The 19284-nt window shown below is 39.3% G+C and overlaps 1 protein-coding gene across 1 annotated transcript in view; it reads left to right on the forward strand.

The window, feature by feature from the left end:
* LOC120768322 (hemicentin-1) overlaps positions 1-19284 on the forward strand; it is a 196791-nt gene that overhangs the window by 173939 nt on the left and 3568 nt on the right. Inside the window, exon 5 of the mRNA XM_040094960.1 lies at positions 16909-17149. Coding sequence (XP_039950894.1) covers positions 16909-17149 — 241 coding nt within the window. The remainder of the gene's footprint in view (positions 1-16908; positions 17150-19284) is intronic.

A 19284-nucleotide genomic window follows, 5' to 3' on the forward strand; every position in this document is an offset into this window, starting at 1 on the left:
TACGTCGAGCTAACAAGCATAGTCTGGAAAATAAAGCGCTACTCTAAAAAATTTTCGTTTTTCTTTTGTAGGCTGAGTACTCTTCGAACTCATATACCTTCACATATGCATTTCAAAGCTTTTGGAGTTATGGAATTATTGTAATGCTCAACTAAATCGATATAGCCATTGCGGTTTAGCTTTTTCGCATACACAAACCTATAAATATTTGAATTGCCGATTGCGAACTTTGTATATATGCATGCATGTGTGTTCGTCAACGGATGGGTTGATCCATTAATTTGTGCGCACTTTCTAAGCCCCGCCCATTAGTCTGACTTTTATTGTGCCACTTACATTGGGATGCATGGTACGTATGTATGTAAGCGTGTGTGTGTTGGCGCACTCGCTTGTGTCCTGTGATATTTTTATTGCGCAATATACGGCATATACATATGTATGTACGAGTACAAGCCATACATATGTGTTAAACCGCAAAGGCGGTTGGATTTGCTTTCAATACAGTGCCTTCAATTCCATTTATATCTTCTTCAATCTATTTTTAACTAACTGGCGCACTCAGCCGTCACTGCACATCCGTTCGAGCGACCGTTAGACGTACCGAACGACTGTCCGAATGGCTGAATGACTGTATGGCTGGCTATTGGCCTTTATGACCTTTCTGGTTTTCGTTGTTGTGTAATTGGCTTTTCAACTTTTATATGTCGCTGCAGTGGTTATATCGACTGGGTTATGACCCTCGTCGTCCTTCCGAAAAAGAAAGAGCTCCTTGTTACTTTCATTTCGACTGAACAGACATAGACCGGCACATATACAAGTATACAAATTGAATAAAATTTTATTGGCTTCGTCAAATTAAATCGAAAGCGAAAATGTTACCAATACCACATTCGGGCTATTTTCAGCACATCAACTTATTTCGCAACTGTGCAAATAATCGAATTTCACTTTCTAAATCAATACACTGATTCTCAGACATAATCTTATATTCTTATTATTTTCTTTATCGCTACATTTAAGTCCTTTGTTAAATTATGGTCGGACGCATTTTGTTTCATTTGCGAACTGTGTGTTCAGCTTTGAATATTTATGGTTCTTTTAGTTTAAAGTTTTCTTCTAATTAGGAGATTCATTTTTGAAATTACTTACTTGGTCTTAATACACCGCCAATCATAAAATTGGGAAACAAAGGCATTGAGATTAACATTCCACAAGCTTTATAGTAGGACTTCCAAAACTTAGATCCCAAATATCCGAAATTAAGAGCGACGCTGGGCATTCCACGAATTTAAGCAGAGAGTCTTTCAGTAATTACATTAAGATCGATTCTCCCCAGTTTTCATACGAAATCAACTATCGTTTAAGGCCAATTCGGCAAACCTGATTGAAGAAAAGAAGTCAAATAAACAACTGTCCAGAACATCCAGCTTAAAAACCACTTTTTAAACCAAAGAAACGAGTGTCAATACATATGTTAGATGATGGCTAAAGATGGCCGACAAGGTTTCAAGACTGAAACATACTCTTTTAGGACTCAAAGTGGTGACCTAGTGGCTGATGTTCAGAGCATACTGAAGATATGGAGAGAACTATTCTTCAGCTTGCTGAACGGCAGTGAAATTTGATGAAAGCATGGAACCTAAATATGGTGTGCCTAATCCAGAAAAAGTGAGACCCCACAATCCGTATCAACTACCGTGGGATATGCCTCTTTAATATCTCATATAATGTCCTGCCAAGCGTAGTGTGTGAAAGAATAAGGCTCACCGACAACAAACTTATTTTATCAGTGTTGCTTTAGACATAAAAATCCTGGATCTGAACTTGGTATCCCCGCAAAACTAATATAGGTGTGTATACTGACGTTGAGCAATACCAAAAGCTCAGTCAAGATCGGGAGAGACCTCTCCGAGCCGTTCAATACCAATCGAGGTCTCAGACAAGGGGACTCCCTAACGTGTGACTCTTCAACCTATCCGTGCAGAAAATAATACGAGTTTCAGAGCTAAATAGATAATGTACAATCTTTTAGAAGAGTATACAGCTGTTGTCGCACGCCGACTTTGCTTGACGCTCATAACTTTGAAGTCGTGGATAATTTCATTAATCTTAGAACCAGCATCAACACCAACAACAATCCAACGCAGAATCAGTTTTGCCAACAGGTGCTACTTCGGATGAGTAAGCAATTGAAAAGCAAAGTCCTCTCTCGATAAAAAAAGACCAAACTCTATAAGTCCCTCATTATTCCGCCCTGCTATATGAAGCGAAGGCATGGATAATAACATTATCTGATGAGTCGGCTGTCGGAGTTTTCGAGAGAAAGGTTTTGCGAAACATTTATGGTCCGCAGTCGATGAAAAGTTGAGTTGTACGAGATATACAGTGACATTGACATAATTCGGCAAATCAAGAAACAGTGGCTGCGCTGGCTAGGTGATGTTTTCCGGATGGAAGAACACACTCCAGCGTTACAAGTTTTCGATTCAGTATCCGCAGGTGGAAGCAGAGGAAGAGAAGGCCTCCACTCCGTTGGAGAGATCAGGTGGAGAGGGACCTCACTGCACTTGGTATCACGAATTGAAGCCAAATACCGAAAAGAAGAAGCAACTGATGTGCTGTTATTGATTGACCTATAATCGATTGACCAAAAGCGGTGTCTACCCAGAAGAAGGTAATACTGAATTTAGGTTCTGGTAGTAGCTATGAACCTTTATAAATTAGAAATAATGAATATTGCAAGGAAAGGTGGAACGATGACTTTAATAAGAGTATAATAATGTCATTCAAATTCAAAAATCGTATTCGATGTGACGGCTACGGCTTGAGTACTCCAAGTACTAAGGGCTGAGACAAGGGAAAAAGGAATAACTCCTTTACTGAAGGCCGATCTTTCATCTATAGTATAGGCGATTACCAATTCGATAGAACTTAACTAAATTGTTTGTTGTTTCTGGACCTCTGAGAACTCATCAAGTTGACGCCACGTAATTATAAATTGATAATTTTTGAATTGTTAATAATTTGCTTGTTTGCTTACAAAAGTGTGGCATTTTGCAGCTTTGCTTACAGAATAAATGCATATAAAATCCTTTTATATATGTACGTATGTATGCATATACCTACAAATATGTAGGAGAGTGAGTGCCTTTCAAGAGCTCACATTCCACTTGAGTGCGAAGAGCAACATCTCAAGTGGTGCTCAATCAACTAACTCCCTCAAGCGCATTGGATATCAACACTCCAACAAGCCTCAACGAGCTGCACAAACGAAGTATCAACATGAAATGGTTTAAAGGCATTTTGTGCCCGACGACACGAGCGGCAAAGCGGCATGGAGTCAAGGATTATGCATTGTACCAGCTACAAAACATAAAATGTGCAATAAATATTAAAAGCAATGTTGCAGTGGTTTCCCTTGGTCACTTAGTTAACTCTCCATATCCATTATGCCACTTTGCTGCTATTACCTGTAATTGGTCAATACCTAAAGGGAAGGGGCCAATGATGCGATAAAAATGCAATGAGGGGCAAATGCAAGCAAGCGATTGTATTGTAATGTCGAGCACTGGAGTGGTCACTGCAGGGAGTGTAGTTTGCAGATACGAAGGTAATACGTTAGAAAGTAGAACTTCATATGTCTGTAATCGAACATGTTATGCTACATATAACCTTTCTATATACAAATATATATATATATATATATATATATATATATATATATATATATAAAAGCATTTATGTACACACAAGCAATTTGTTTGTGCCAAAAGCCATTTATGGTTACTTCATACATATTAATGCCTACGCTCTGGTTTGGCGGCTTGTGTGACGTTCCGAAACAAAAGTGACTGAGCTTCGCCTGAGACGGCTCTAATAAGTTCGATGAATAGACTAAGCTTTTTGTATACATATGCATATAGACAGTTAGTTGCATACATGTTTACAGACACATAATTTTTATGGTTATACTAGGGTTATCCGTTTTTGCTAGTGATATTTACACAGCTGAAAAAGTTCTTAAAGCTTCATCGAGCATATATTTCAGGTATAGATTTCTGTATAAGAAAACATTATAAACTTTCACCTTATATATTGAGACATTTTCAAGCTGTCTTTGATCTGCCAAGCGCTTGAGATTAGCGAATCGAACGAGTTCGTTCAGCTGAACTGAAACAACTTGGCAGCACTTGCAATGAAAACTGCGCTGGCATGTCTACTGGCATATGCGCTATTGTTTTGGGCTTCACTCTTTGATGGCGAAATACTTCTTTCTGTGCAAAATAAAATTTTAGTAAAGATTCGGTTTCGAGCAGCTTCCATGCCTTACGATTTCTATAAACAATTTTAATATATTTTAATAATAAGGCTTTTAAGATCAATAAAATTTATAAATTCATTTTTATGGTATAATAATTTATCACTTCAAATATTAGGCTGAGCTCCGGCTACTTCCGTGGTCATAGCTGGCGGATAGTGGACGGCCCATGCTAAGTAGGTTAGTTGCTAATAGTAATAAGCAAACCCCGACAAAGAACTGCAGGAGAGGAGGTATTTGACTCAAAACGCCTCATACGCTCAATGAGCTTTCAGCGAAAAGGCGAATCGATGCCGCATTTAAATAAGCGTCTACAACCTCCACCGGAGTCGCATCAAAGCAGAACCTTCCGACGAAAGGGATACAACAAGATTCTGATTATGGCGTACTGGAAACCCCGAACGGATTAGTTTGACAAAGCGCAGGTGAGGACAGTATTCTATCACCACAGTAAATAAGAGTGACATCTTATCGAAATGGTTGGCAAACTAATACTGTTCTCACCACCATCTCATTAAATTCCTGGCAGGACTTCAAGTACGTTCAATGCACGTCGCCATAATGTTTTGGCCGTATAAGTTTAGTTGAGACAAGCTCCTGATTCGTGTCCGAACCAGGCTCTGAACATAAACTCCTATAAGGACTTGTGTCAACCCTCGCGTGGCCTCCCTGCTTGCATAGACAACCACGAGGTTCATAAAGAGCAAATGCTACAACGTGCGGAGTTAGCGACTTGAAGCGGAGACCTATTAGAGCAAAAATGAACATACCGCAACAACAACAAAAACATCTACAGAAAGAATAACAATGATGTCCAAGACGAGGAATATGTGGCCACCTTTCGTAGAAGTAGTAAGATAACTAGATTCCCTACACTCACCATCACTCTAAAACAACCCGACAAAACTGGAGAAAAGAGAGCACGCCAGTTGCCACCACAGAAGAACCTCAAACTCAGCGAAACAAGTACATTAAATAAATATGTCGGGCAGAAGAGGAATCCCTAGAAACATGCAAGGTTGTCGTGCAAATAATGAAGACAGCGATGGCAAATCGTGTTGATGTCACATCGTTAGACTTTTTTCTGTATGGTTATATAAAATCCCGCTTCGATTTAGGCCTTGGAACAAAACATCACTCATGTCATTCGCCAGTGACCAGTCGAAACGTAGGAATGAGTCATCGAAAATTGGACTCAACGGATGAACCATCTGAGACATTTGAAATAGAGAATCTTCAAAACATAAATGCAAAGAATGTTCTTTCGAATGATAATAAACATTCCACAATAAATTTGAAGTTTCTGTGTTTTTTTTTAAGAGGGAGATCACCTTTTATATATACGTTATAGAATTTCAAACATTTCCTTTTCTTCTTAATTTCCTTTTAGCTGTTAAAAAATTCGTGCCTAACTTAATATACCCCCATTCAGGGTATAAAAATTGTTAGTGTGAATACCAACGAGTGCAACCCTAATGCTCAGTATAGATGATTGAGTTTTGCATGCGGTCGTGTTTGTATGCACTCAAGCATGAGTGAGTGTCCAGTAATATCTATTGATAAAAGAGCCATCGCAATAATGTATTCAAATATAACAGTAATTGCATTTGAGAGCATTGCACGCAAAATGCTTCCTGTACAGCAACGAAACACTAACTATGCGTTCGCACGCACAGCCACATACCGACATGCCAACATGCCAACATACTTGTATGTAAATGATTGAAGTTAAAAGCCATTTGTGTTCGGTAATTTCCGTTTACAAGAACGCTTTTATTGCCATTATTTTAGTATTTTTTTTGTGGCTGTTAAATTAAAATAAAATTCCTGCCTCTGCCAGTCTAATGCAGTCCGACGAGAATTTCAATTATTTTGCTAGTTACTTGTGTGCCAAATAATTTTGATAAAGCAAAACAGTTGGAGTAACTAAAATGATTGATTAAAGGGAAGCACGTTTAAGTGCTGTTAAGTAAAGAATATCAAATCTAACTCAGAGTGCAGCTATTATTCAATAATGTTGCAATTTGTAGTAATTGAATGAATGTGAAGTACCAAAAAGTTTTTACAAAATTGAATAATGCATAAAAAAGTAAAGCCCGAACATTTTATACTTCCACAATTTGCACTTTGCTCGTTTGTTACTTCTTGTGGATACTTAAATAAGTGGTACTTCAGCTTAGTGGGTGATTAGTTTAGTTTATGTTGTACTGGCTGGTTGTCAGGCCATACATAGACCTACAAGTCTTCTTAAATACTAGATGGTCGACCTTCTATCGTGTGAGACGTCAATGCTTTTTACGAAATATAATAGAGACTTGATGTATAATTCTGATATCTCATCTGGTCTATTGAGCTTCGAAGCTTCTTGATGTCTGACTTCTAGACAATACCGGACAGAAGCAGAGAACGTGTTCTAACTCAGCAGCTTTCCTCACCGCAAATACTCCTGACTAGAAGACATTGCAGTATTGCGGTAGCTTGAAGGGTCGCCTTTTTATAGTAAGTGGAAACATCAAAAACCGGAGTGCGGAACTTTAATCCGCTAAACCTAACCTATTCCCAACTCAAGATTTTTTTAAGTATCCTTCAAATGTTGTACTTTCATATAATAATAAGTAAAATAAACCTACAGCAATAATTTTTTCTAAAAAAATTCACGAAAAAATGTCTTTTTTCGACGAAACAAACCTTACTTAATCCGCTAAACCTAACCTATTCCCAACTCAAGATGAAACCACCAGATAAGGTACAACTTCGTGGGAGTGACATGACATTTTATGTCCCCTTCCCTTGCACGAACGAACTGACGCCTATTCTGCTGTAACTGTCTTAATTTAGTCATGATGGAAGTTGCCGCTTCGCTAGCAGCTTTCCACTTATCAGGGGACTGACACATAAATGTAATAAAATTTTCCATCATTAAACTACTACCTAGTGCAGTTTCTAACTTTTCCCTTATGTTTAAAAACCGAGGACAATGGAAAAAACACGTGTGCTGAGTCTTCTATGGATTCCGTATATATCGTACAATACGGGCTAACGTCATTTTGAAATTTGGCCGCTTAATATTTGGGTCAGGCGGAAATCGAGATCCCCATTTTGTCTAGTTATCTACGTATCGATGTCAGGTATACGTCTGTGGGTCCATCGTCCTTTGTTTGAGGTTTACCACCATTGCTGCCATATAATTATGTTCTTCTTTCTCTCCTCTCTTTTTTTAACTTCTGTAATTGGCACTAATAGCTCTTATAATCTTGTGAATTCGCCTCCCTGGAAGTCTATTGGCGACATACTAGCTAGTACTTCAGCTGCTTCGCTGGATATAGTACGGAAAGTAAGGGTCGCCTGAAATGTGGCTCCGCACAATAGATGCCGGCGTCCATTTCATCAGCCATTTTTCTTCCATGTTCGTAAATTTTGTTAAAGTTCTGCTGATGGGTCGCGTACTCCTGCGCCAACCACTTGAAACCTTCTATCCACCGATTCCCTGCTTATCGAGCTCTGCCGGTGAGTACTTGCGGAAAACTCACCTAACGTCAGCAAGCTGGCAGCTGATTTCGCTGCGGGGCTTTTCAATGTTTTAAGAGATTAATTCAAAATATCTCGATTGAAAGCTACTTATGACTTTTATAGGTACGTTCCGAAACTCCTGTGCGCAAAGTTTTGAACTCAGACCGTCGACTAATCGTTTAATTGCCCAGATGTTAAATTAATCAAAATTTGTGGTTCAATACATTGTGACGGAGCACTTGAACATGCGCAAGGTGTACGCGAAGATGGTCTCAAAAGTGCACAACAATGCCCGGTTCACACCGCTTTTCTTGTGAACAGCTACCTAACCAAGCAGGCATCCCAACGCTTTCGCAGCCGTCCTACAGCCCAGATGTGGCCCCCGGACTTTTTTTCTTTGTTTCCCTGCCTGAAAAGGCCGATGAAAGGCAAGCATTTTGAGACGACAGAGAGGATCCAAGCAGCATGCACCTCGGCTCTCAAGGCTGAATGCGTTCCGTGACGCCTTCAATACTTGGGAATCGCGCTGGCTGCATCAACGCAGCAGGAGCTTATTTTGAAAATTTTTAAAGAACTGTAACGATTGGTTCATTAATTTTTTTTAAATGGACTCAGTCCTATTACTTTCCGGACAAACTCTGTATAAAGTTTAAGTTCTATGCGGACAATGCCGTTTCGAATCAGGCCTTGGAATAAAACATCACATGTGACATTCCCCACTTGCAAGTGGAAATAATCGAACGAGTCATCGAAAGTTGAACTCGACAGATGGACCATCTGAGACGTAGCCGCAGCCAATACTAGAAAGAGATAATCTTCAAAAAATAAATGCCAAAAAATGTTCTTTCGAATGATAAAAACACTCCGTACTAAATTTGAAATGTCTGTGTTTTCTCTTTAAAAAAGTAGGGAACCTCGAAATGAATCATCCTTTATATATCGTTGCCTTCTGGGGATGACGAATTTCTGTGCATAGCTAGTTTCACTTATAAAATTCCAAAGAAAAAGTGCTCTCTAAAGATAACTAGCTCTCGTCACTTTGATTTATTTCGCTGGTGGAAATTTCCAAGAAATATTTTCCGCTTGAAATCGATCAAAGTAACGCCGTGCAGTTTATAAACAAATTGCACTGCATACACACACATACAATTTTTTGCATGACTGCTGTGTCTCAATTTGCGTACACTTCTCTACGGAGACCGGCAAGGATTTCAATTAAGTTTCATTCCAGCTTTTTACACGCATCAACACATGACGATTGAGCATTGCAGTCGAATTCAGTCGAGACTCAAACTATTCGTGGCGCATTCTAGCGATACAAAGGCAAAGCAGCTGTTCGACACACACGCACACACACACACACACACATCTATAAAACATACCTGTGCAAAGACACCAGACACAAACACAGCTAAGTAAATGTATGCATATGTGTGAGTGCGATGAAATATTGCCTACCTTAAGGCGCTCGTTTTCATTCAGTGGAACTATGCCTGCAAGCGCAACAACAACGAACACACTCGTACAGTATGACATACTGTCATCGTCAGATTACGAACATTTTTCGTACTTGTACAGTTATAGCGGCTGAAAATTGTGTTTTTTGTTATCACAGCTTTGTTGTAAGTTGATGAATGTGCACCGAGTACAAAAACAACATTTGTTAGTGTTTGAGTTGTTGACTCCTGATGAGCACCTACATAATACGCACACCCCCGTACACACACACAGCCAGACACAGAGTTGGTTGAATGTAGTGCGATGCACTTGTACTCATCGTCGTCATCGTTAACGTCGGCACAAAATGTCGAGCAAAAAGTGTTGGCAACGAGCGGCAGAGTGTGAGAGGGAGCGCCAGTGAACAAAAACCCCGTAGTTGGGCCGAAAAGGCATTTAGACGTGCAGACAGACAGGTGAAAGGGCATGCGAGTATAAGTGATAGTCGCAATGGAAAGAAGTAGCAGCACTTCAAATGCCGACATAATACGCGCCCATCAACGCTAACGATGTCCTTTTTTATACGCTTTACGAAGCGCTTGCAGTGTGTGATATACACTTACTGGGTGTTTGGTGTGTGTGTTGTGGCACAGTGCCACCAGAAATTGCTGCGGAACTTTGAATTGCCATTAATTGGGGATTTTATAAATTTGCTTTTGAATTTTTGCTTTTTGTATTTCAATAACCCACATGTGATAGACGAAAAACAAATGCGTGCCACTGTTTGGTGTGGATTTTGGGCTTGGGCATAATTGTTACCATACTTTTTTGAAACTAGCCCCATTTTCAAAAAAGTATGGTATGGCAGCAGTGACTGGTACTTGTGTTCGATATCGCGCCATTAGCCTAGCGCTTTTTTCCGATATTGATGCGGCCGGTATGTGGTTTCAACAAAATGGTGTCACATGTTTTACAGCCTGTAAAACACTTCAATTACTGCTTGAGACATTTTCAGGACGTGTTCACTCTTTTGCTAATCAGAATTGACCCACTAGGTCGATTTAACACCTTTAGATTCTTTTTTATGAAGTTATTTAAAATCACAGGTATATTATAACGATCTCCAACCGAAAATATTGGAACATTGGAAAAACTTTTTTAATGTTCTTGTGAATATTGATTTCCATATGACAATATGTTTAGTTTTGACGAGAAAGGTTTGTCTGACGCTTCGGCCTGCACGCGCTGTTTATACCGGGTGATCCAGGTAGAAGTAATTTTTTCGATAGCCTTTTTTCGACAGATCACGCTTGAGTCGTGTTAAACTGTCATTTTAGTTTTGCTCAATATTTTTTGGCAATCCATACTGGAAAGACTTACGCTCGAATAATGTTTACAAATCGTTTAAATTTGTTACAAAAATTCACGTTCTGGAAAGAATGTGTTTCGAGCTCTTCGCTCAACTTATGGTCAACATAATTCGTCAACTGAGCGTACTATTCGCAATACCATCATCACCCAGCTTGAGACCCACCATTCATTATTAGATACTGTTCGACCGAATAGTCCACGTCCAGCACGTGGTGAAGAAAATGTAGCAGCCGTAGCATAGAGTGCATAGAGAGACTATTCGGAGTCGATTCGGCGCCGTTCGCAGCAACTCGGACTAACGTATGGCGCATTTTACGTCGAGATCTTAAATTGAAACCGTACAAACACAGCTTGTGCAAAAACTGAACCCGCTCGACCCATCTAAGCGACAACGCTTCCTTCTATGGACTCTTGAAAAGTTCAAAAGGATCCTACGTTTTCAAGTCAAATTTTGTTCAGCGATGAGACCCATTTCTGGCTCAATGAGCAAAATTGTTGCATTTGGGACAAAGAGCAACATGAAGAGATTCAAAAGCAGCCATTTCATCTAGAAAAAAGAACGGTTTGGCGTGGGTTGGTGGAATCATCGGCCCATATTTCTTCAAAAATGATGCCGGTTAGAGTGTAATCGTCGATGGCGACCGTATTCGCGCCATGATAACCGATTATAATTATTGGATGCCTGAAATTGAAACTCGGGATTACACATCGCTTCAATCTATGGATTTATTGAGAGAACACGGTGAGGTGAGGAGATAATTTCACGTTTTGGGCCGGTTGATTGGCCACCAATATCGTGTGATTTCACACCGTTACACTGTTTTCGGTGAGGATACGTAAAGTCTAAAGTTTGTGTTGACAATTTCGCTTCGAATCAAGGCTTGAAGCAGAACAACAATCGAAATGCTCGAACGAGTCATCGAAAATTGGACACGACAGATGGACCATCTGAGACGTAGCCGCAGCCAATATTAGAAAGAGATAATCTTAAAAAAAATAAATGCCAAAGAATGTTATTTTGCATGATAATAAACATTTCCCCATTAAATTTGAAGTTTCTGTGTTTTCTCTTTAAAAAAGTAAGAAACTTCGAAATGGATCTCCATTTATGTACGTCTCCAAGTAAAATTTGAACTTGAGTGTATATTTATAGTAGTTAGTACCATTGAAAGTACACATCAAATAGTAACATAAAAGTATACACTACCTTATTCCGAACAAAAAGCTTAACCGTAAGACTACTGCATAACAGTGTCTGAAGCTGATTAAATGCTAACAGAAAGTGTTTCTCCATTGTGTTGTCATCGTCGTTGAAATATGGATGCACTGTTATACAGCATAGATCACGGAACGATATTGCTTTTTGAGATTCACAAGGAGCCATCTACGTCGTCTATCTGAAAAAGATCGGTCAGATGGTACTGTTTATTTATTGGCGTAGACACCGCTTACGTGGTTATTGAAAATGGCGCTACTATGAATAATTTTGGGTTGATTCGTAGTCAAATTGTTCCTATTTGGCGAAGAAAGACGTGATCTTTGATCTGCCGACGCCAGTCCAAATTTGTTGTATCAGGCTATGATTTCATCGATCCTGTTCTGCCGAAAATTGAGTAGAATATATCTGAGTTACAATATGGGACTTGCAAAGGAGGCACAAGTATAATAGTAGATATGATTTAAATATTATTAAGCCAGAAAAAATGTTTAATATCTTTCACAATCACAAAATATTGCTACAAAAACCTTAAGAGATTTTCGAGATATCGATCCTGTTCTTCCCAAGAAGCATATAGCTGTCATACAAACTGAACGATCATAATAAAATAGGGGCTTGTATGGCAAGCTTCTGAATTTGACGAAATATCTTCGCCGAATTTAGCAGTTGTTGTTGTCCAAGTGAAAGAGACAGTCACCGCAGAAATTGTTCAGCTCGAACTTACCGATCACACTCAAATTTCTGTAAGAAAAACTTTTTTATTTCACGAGACATCGTCACAAAATTTGGCACGGATAACTATTCAAGGCAACGGTATAATTTTTGAAGACATTTTTCAGATCGGACTACTATAACACATGGCTGCAATAGAAACTGATGGATCAATAATTTTTTTATACCCCTTATGATCTAAGAAATGCACCTATGAGGGGTATTATTTATTGCTACGTTGAAGGCGAATTTACGTGTTTTTCTAGATTTTGGATTTAGCGTTCAATTTTCTTAAGAACTGTCACTTAACTGGTTGGCCAAACATACACACATACATATGCACTTAGGTGCGAAATTTTGCTTCTTTTCTACTAATTTAACGCTTTTCACATCACATTTCTGCACTTCCATTTGATTCGGATTGGTTTTGAGTATTTTGATACTTTAATGTAGCCATCTTGGCAGCAGACACACACATCCCCATATGTGTTTATACACATATATGTGAGTGCAGAGCGTAAAGCTGCAGCTCGTCAGCAGGTGAAAAGTGATTTTGCCTAAGCACTAAGTGAATGATATTTCTTTTTTTTCTCTTTTTTCTCAAGCTGCCCTAAAAGGTCCATTTTTTCTATGCATTAAGGTAGTTTTTTTTCTCCACGCTGGCAGTGAATACTTGCTGGCAGTGCTTGCGTAAACGCTTGTAGGCAGAGGTGCATGTGTGAGCCTTGTGTAGTGACATTACTCATACGCACTGTTGGTTCACAGTCGAAAGTCATTAGGTTTCAGCTACATGTAAGTGCGCTTAAACACGCATACATACATAAGTGATAAACATTTTTGGCTGTGCAAATTTTTCAGGTTTTTCACCCATTTCAATTTGTAGAGCATCGATGGTGTTTTTGTGCCTCGGCTTGTCTACGTATATTTCGCTCTCTTCAACTACATCAGTAAAGATTAAACACATTTTTAGCATTTTTTCTCTTCTCTTTAGTATTTCGTTTTACATTTTAGGCCTAAGTTGCTAATTCGCATACTTTTCTTCCAGTTTCATTACATTTCACATACTTACACCTGCTTCATTTGGCTTGTTTCTTTCTATTTTCCTTGCTTTAATCTTCTCGTTGCTTGCTTATTGACGCAGCATCAGTTTTTCGCTTGACCACCGCATAGTGTTGAGATCAAGTGGCTTGCTTTTACAACAACAGCTGTGATTGAGTTATTTATATGCTCTTACTTCAGTAGCTAACTGTGTGGCCGCTAGGGGCTAGAGCAAGTGGGGGGTAATGACATCTGTAGTTATGATGTTGAGCTAATCGATGGTTACTACAATAGTTTCTGCCTGCCGCTATCCAGTTTACTCAAGCACTCGCAAGTATTGTTGCTCTTTTGTAGGCTAACCGCTTTCACTCATTCATATTCACTATAGACTCGCCGGCCTGTGTCAGCGGGGGCGCTTCCTGTGCAACTGTCGTGGTGGCTGGTTGCGGTTAGCGTGCTGGTCATCATCTCTATTACACGCCACTGTTGCTCTTTAATGATATGCTTTGCATTAGCTGTATATGCCTGTGTGTCCTTGGGTTTGCGTGAGTTCAAGTGGCAGCTGTTTGTTTGGCGCTGTGCACGTTCTCTATGGCGCTTAAATGCATTAATGAGTTCAAGTGACTTTAATGGTTCCTAAAGTGTTGACGCTATCACTCTGCTGTTTCATGATTTGTTTAATGGTTTGAATCATTGATAGAAAGCATGCAAATAGTGGGCAGGTGGCAACGCTCTCTAACCACGAAATAAGCATGCTCATCAAACAGTTTGAGAAAGCCCATTTCATTCTATGTTGGAGCATTTATACATATGAGAACTATAAGAAACCCTGACAAGACCACTTCAAATACTAAAATAACAGGTTTAAAACCGCTACAAAAGGTTTTTAAATAAAACAAAAACAATTTAGGATATCAATGAATTTATTTTTACATATAGAACTCGATTTCTTTAGCATGGCTACCATGGGCACGCTTGCAGAAGTTCCGACGTAGGAACCAATTTACGTTGGTTTTCAATCATAAATCGGCCGATACTGTTGCAATGTCACTTTCGGTACTCGTACGAAGTGCATCAATCGTCGCTGGCTTGTTGGCATAGACCATAGACTTGTCGTAGTCCCACAGAAAATAGTCTAACGGCATCAAATCGCACGACCGAGGCGGCCAATTGACTAGGCCATTTCGTGAAATAACACCTTCACCAAACTTGGTTTTCAATAAACCGCTGTGTGGCTTGTGGCGCCATCCTGTTGGAACCACATATTGGCCAAGTCCATATCAGCCAATTCGGGCCTATTCGGTTAGCATTGAGTGTAGCGGTTTCCATTCACAGTAACGTGACGTTCTTGATCATCACGGAAGAATTACGGCCCAATGACGTAATTTTTTTGGGATGCAATAATGACTCATGGAGTAGGCGTGCATTGCTGCTGGACCAAGACCGAATATTTTGCTAATTGACGAAGCCATTCAGCCAGAAATGAATCTTATCGCCGCAGATGCTTTTTCCATAAAAATCCGGTTCATTTATAGGTTGATGTTCAGCCCAATTCACGAACATACGACGTTTCTGGTAGTCAAGCGGCTTCAGTTCTTGTGTCGATTTGATCTTGTCAGGATGTAGGCTAAAATCTTTTCGTAAAATTCGCCACAACAACGTCACAGAGATGCCCAACGGTTGAGAACGACGTGTGAGGAACTGATTTGTGTTTTATTCAATTGAGGCGCTAGCGCCAGCAATATTCTCAACACTGCAGGCACTTCTTTAGCTCATTGGCACACAAACACAGTACCCTGTGGATTAAAAATTTTTGATCTGACAGGGCGATTATGACGACCATAAATTGGACGTGGTGCTCTTAAAATTGAGGCCACTGACTCCATATTTCGGTAGTATTATAAATTTTAATAATTTCGTCTCGTTGGATCTTATATGTTTTCATGATAAAATGGTAAACCTTACTGAAGAGAAATGTCAAATGAACGGGAAAAATAAGGTATCGTTTGCTGTCCCTATTGTTCAACTTTTATAGCGTTCTCTCTCTCTTTATTTGTGTGAGAATTCTAAGGTACTCAACTTGAAATACTAAAAAAAAACAAATGACAAACTCATGGACCGATTTTCCAACTGCGAATCACCACTGAATCGCAACATAATCGACGTAATTTGAAAACAGCTGATTACTGTCAAGATGCCAACCATCAACAAAATCAAGATGTCAAGGAACGAACTACTATGAGCTGCTCACCTACGATACCAGTCTTAATTCGAACCTTTACTGACGACAATTTGGAGCTTGAAAGAAGGAAGTCATCGCCCATTAGCGGTCAACTTTGGCCTTAGGAGAAAAATTATATTCCAACATTCCAAGTCACACGGATCAATAGTGAGCCACCAGAAACTCAGGCAGCTTGGCTGGAGTTTTTATACATGCATATTACGGTTAATGATTTTGATATTTAAAAATTTGGCTCAATGGAGGAATATCACTTCAGGACGGCTTTCTTAAAGGTCGTCCAAAATCATTTGTTGTTCCAGACTCTACTGATGCTGTGAACAAAATAATATTGCCAGATCGTCATGTGACCTATAGTGAAATAGAGGCATTCGATATTGCATGGACATTTGACTGTAAAAAATGTATTTCACGTTGGATCGCACACAATTTCTCGATGGTTCAAAAAAAGGCTCATGTCGATTGATCGGGAGAAATGTCAAGAAAAGTTGTGAAAGTCTGAGCGGTACACAACCAGTCTTTTGTCAGTTGTTTTTCAAGAAATCAGGACAGCTAACCACTGAAAACGTATCACTCTTCACTCCGGCAATGCAAGCTCTGAAACAACTGCATTCTTGGGCACGAAAAACATCGATTTGATGAATTATTCTCCCTATAGTTCTGGACTGGCACCGAATGTCATCTTTTTATTCGAAACAATGACCAGTGTTTTGCGTAATCATTTTTAGACCGTGAGTTTGAACTATAGACAATGAGAAACTTGAAAATTTTTAGAATAATATTTGTAATATTGGTGAATAGCTTGCCATTCAAAGTCACTGCTTTTCAGATATTGTTGTTGTTTCTTATAAAACTCTACAATTATTCGAAGCGACCCTAAAAAAACACTTATAAAAGTTGTCTATTGGATTTCCTAATTTCACTCTTTTGAGAATTCAATGAAAACTACCTTCAACCACGCAAATTCCCTTGCGTGAAATAACTTCCCACTGCAATAGCAATAAATCACTATAAATATCACAGAAATAAATGTCTTACTTGTTTATTGTTGTCTTTTTGTTGCAGTGACACCGCCGGATGCCAAAGCAATGATTGTCGGACCATCCGATCTGTATGTGAAGGTGGGCAGCGCCATTACGCTCACCTGTCATGTGAAGCAACCGTCGTCGGCGTCGGATATTGGTCCTATCTATTGGTATCGAGCCAACTACATGCTGACACCCTTTGTGGCGCATCCGAATGAGGCAGCCATCGATATGCGGCGCATATCAATGGAATCGAATTTGGGCGAAAAGCTGCAAAGCCGGTGAGTAGAACGTAACCATTGGCGCTAAAAGGCACCTAATAGGGGAAAAAGTAAGTGTATTCAACTGGTGAAAGGTAAAAGAAGGGATTTTCTGCGTTTTACCACTGCTACCAGTGACGGTTTGTTGCAATGGAGCAATTCAGAAAAATCCATTTTTATATGAATGAATATACATTTAAGCGCATCCTGTCGCTGTAAACCGTTGTGTTGGTGAACTTATACTGAGTTGAAAAAGTCTGTTCACACAAAAAACTTTAAGTTAGGGAGACTTCTGGAAGAAAATTTGTATGAAATATAAGTTCTAGAATTATGGTCCAAAAACTTAATATCACTTAATACATATTTAATGAAAACAATTTTTTACATATTATTTATTGCTTTTTCTCGCATATAGCTATATTTTAACCCATAGATTTTATTCATTCATTTCCACATAGGATAAATCACTCTATAAACAAGTAAGGAAGGGCTAAGTTCGGGTGTCACCGAACATTTTATACTCTCGCATGGTAAAGTGATAATCGAGATTTCATTATACGTCATTTACATATTTTTCAAATACCGTATTTTTGTAAAGTTTTATTCCGCTATCATCATTGGTTCCTAATGTACTACTATATATTATACAGAGAAGGCATCAGATGGAATTCAAAATAGCGTTATATTGGAAGAAGGCGTGGTTGTGAACCGATTTCACCCATATTTCGTACATGTCATCAGGGTGTTAAGAAATTATTATATACCGAATTTCATTGAAATCGGTTTAGTAGTTCCTGAGATATGGTTTTTGGTCCATAAGTGGGCGAGGCCACGCCCATTTTCAATTTTTAAAAAAGCCTGGGTGCAGCTTCCTTCTGCAATTTCTTCCGTAAAATTTAGTGTTTCTGACGTTGTTTGTTAGTCCGTTAACGCACTTTTAGTGATTTTCAATATAACCTTTGTATGGGAGGTGGGCGTGGTTATTATCCGATTTCTTCCATTTTTGAACTGTATATGGAAATGCCTGAAGAAAACGACTCTGTAGAGTTTGGTTGACATAGCTAAAGTAGTTTCTGAGATATGTACAAAAAACTCAGTAGGGGCGGGGCCACGCCCACTTTTCCAAAAACATTGCGTCCAAATATGCCCCTTCCTAATGCGACCCTCTTGCCAAATTTCACTTTAATATCTTTATTTATGGCTTAGTTATGACACTTTATAGGTTTTCGGTTTCCGCCATTTTGTGGGCGTAGCAGTGCTCCGATTTTGCCCATCTTCGAACTTAACCTTCTTATGGAGCCAAGAAATATGTGTACTAATTTTCATCATGATATCTCAATTTTTACTCAAGTTACAGCTTGCACAGACGGACGGACGGACAGACAGACGGACGGACAGACAGACATCCGGATTTCGACTCTACTCGTCACCCTGATCACTTTGGTATATATAACCCTATATCTGACTCTTTTAGTTTTAGGACTTACAAACAACCGCTTTGTGAACAAAACTAATACTCTCCTTAGCAAAATTGTTGCGAGAGTATAAAAATATATCGTATGCGTTCTACAAATGTATGATATATTTATTCCAAGGCGTGACTAAGAAGACTAGACCTCTTTTGAAATTTTTAAGTTAACAACACTCATAAACACATTTCTGGAGCCATTCCCTGTTTCTAGTGACCTTCCGGCTTGTTGTTACAATTTTTGTACTACGAGTGCCCCTTTGCTTCAAAATAGACCTCATTTTCGGCGATCACAACTTCGTTCAACGAAAATTTTCTTCCCAGCGAGCATTATTCTGAGATCTGAGATACGGGATTACTTGCTGTGGGCCAGATTTAGAGAATATAATATAACCTTGCCAGCTGACTATTGGGTTTTTCTACACTACACTCGCCCTAAATCGAGCAAACACGATTTCGTACCACGATTACACTGGTGTATAAGGTGCCTCCTCAGAGATGCTGTACAGTGCCTACCGATGGTGCTGTTGCCGCTGTAGATCAGAGTATCGCAAAGATCCCAATGAGTTCATTTGGCATTGCGCGCTACGACTGGAGCTTTACTCATTCACTTTACATATAAAAGTCTTCGTTTTCGGGCTATCGAAAGCCAACTCGTGCAAGACTTGAAATCGAACGCTCATAGGGT

The sequence above is a fragment of the Bactrocera tryoni genome, chromosome 2 (genome assembly GCF_016617805.1).
Source record: "Bactrocera tryoni isolate S06 chromosome 2, CSIRO_BtryS06_freeze2, whole genome shotgun sequence".
NCBI classification, from domain to species: domain Eukaryota; kingdom Metazoa; phylum Arthropoda; class Insecta; order Diptera; family Tephritidae; genus Bactrocera; species Bactrocera tryoni.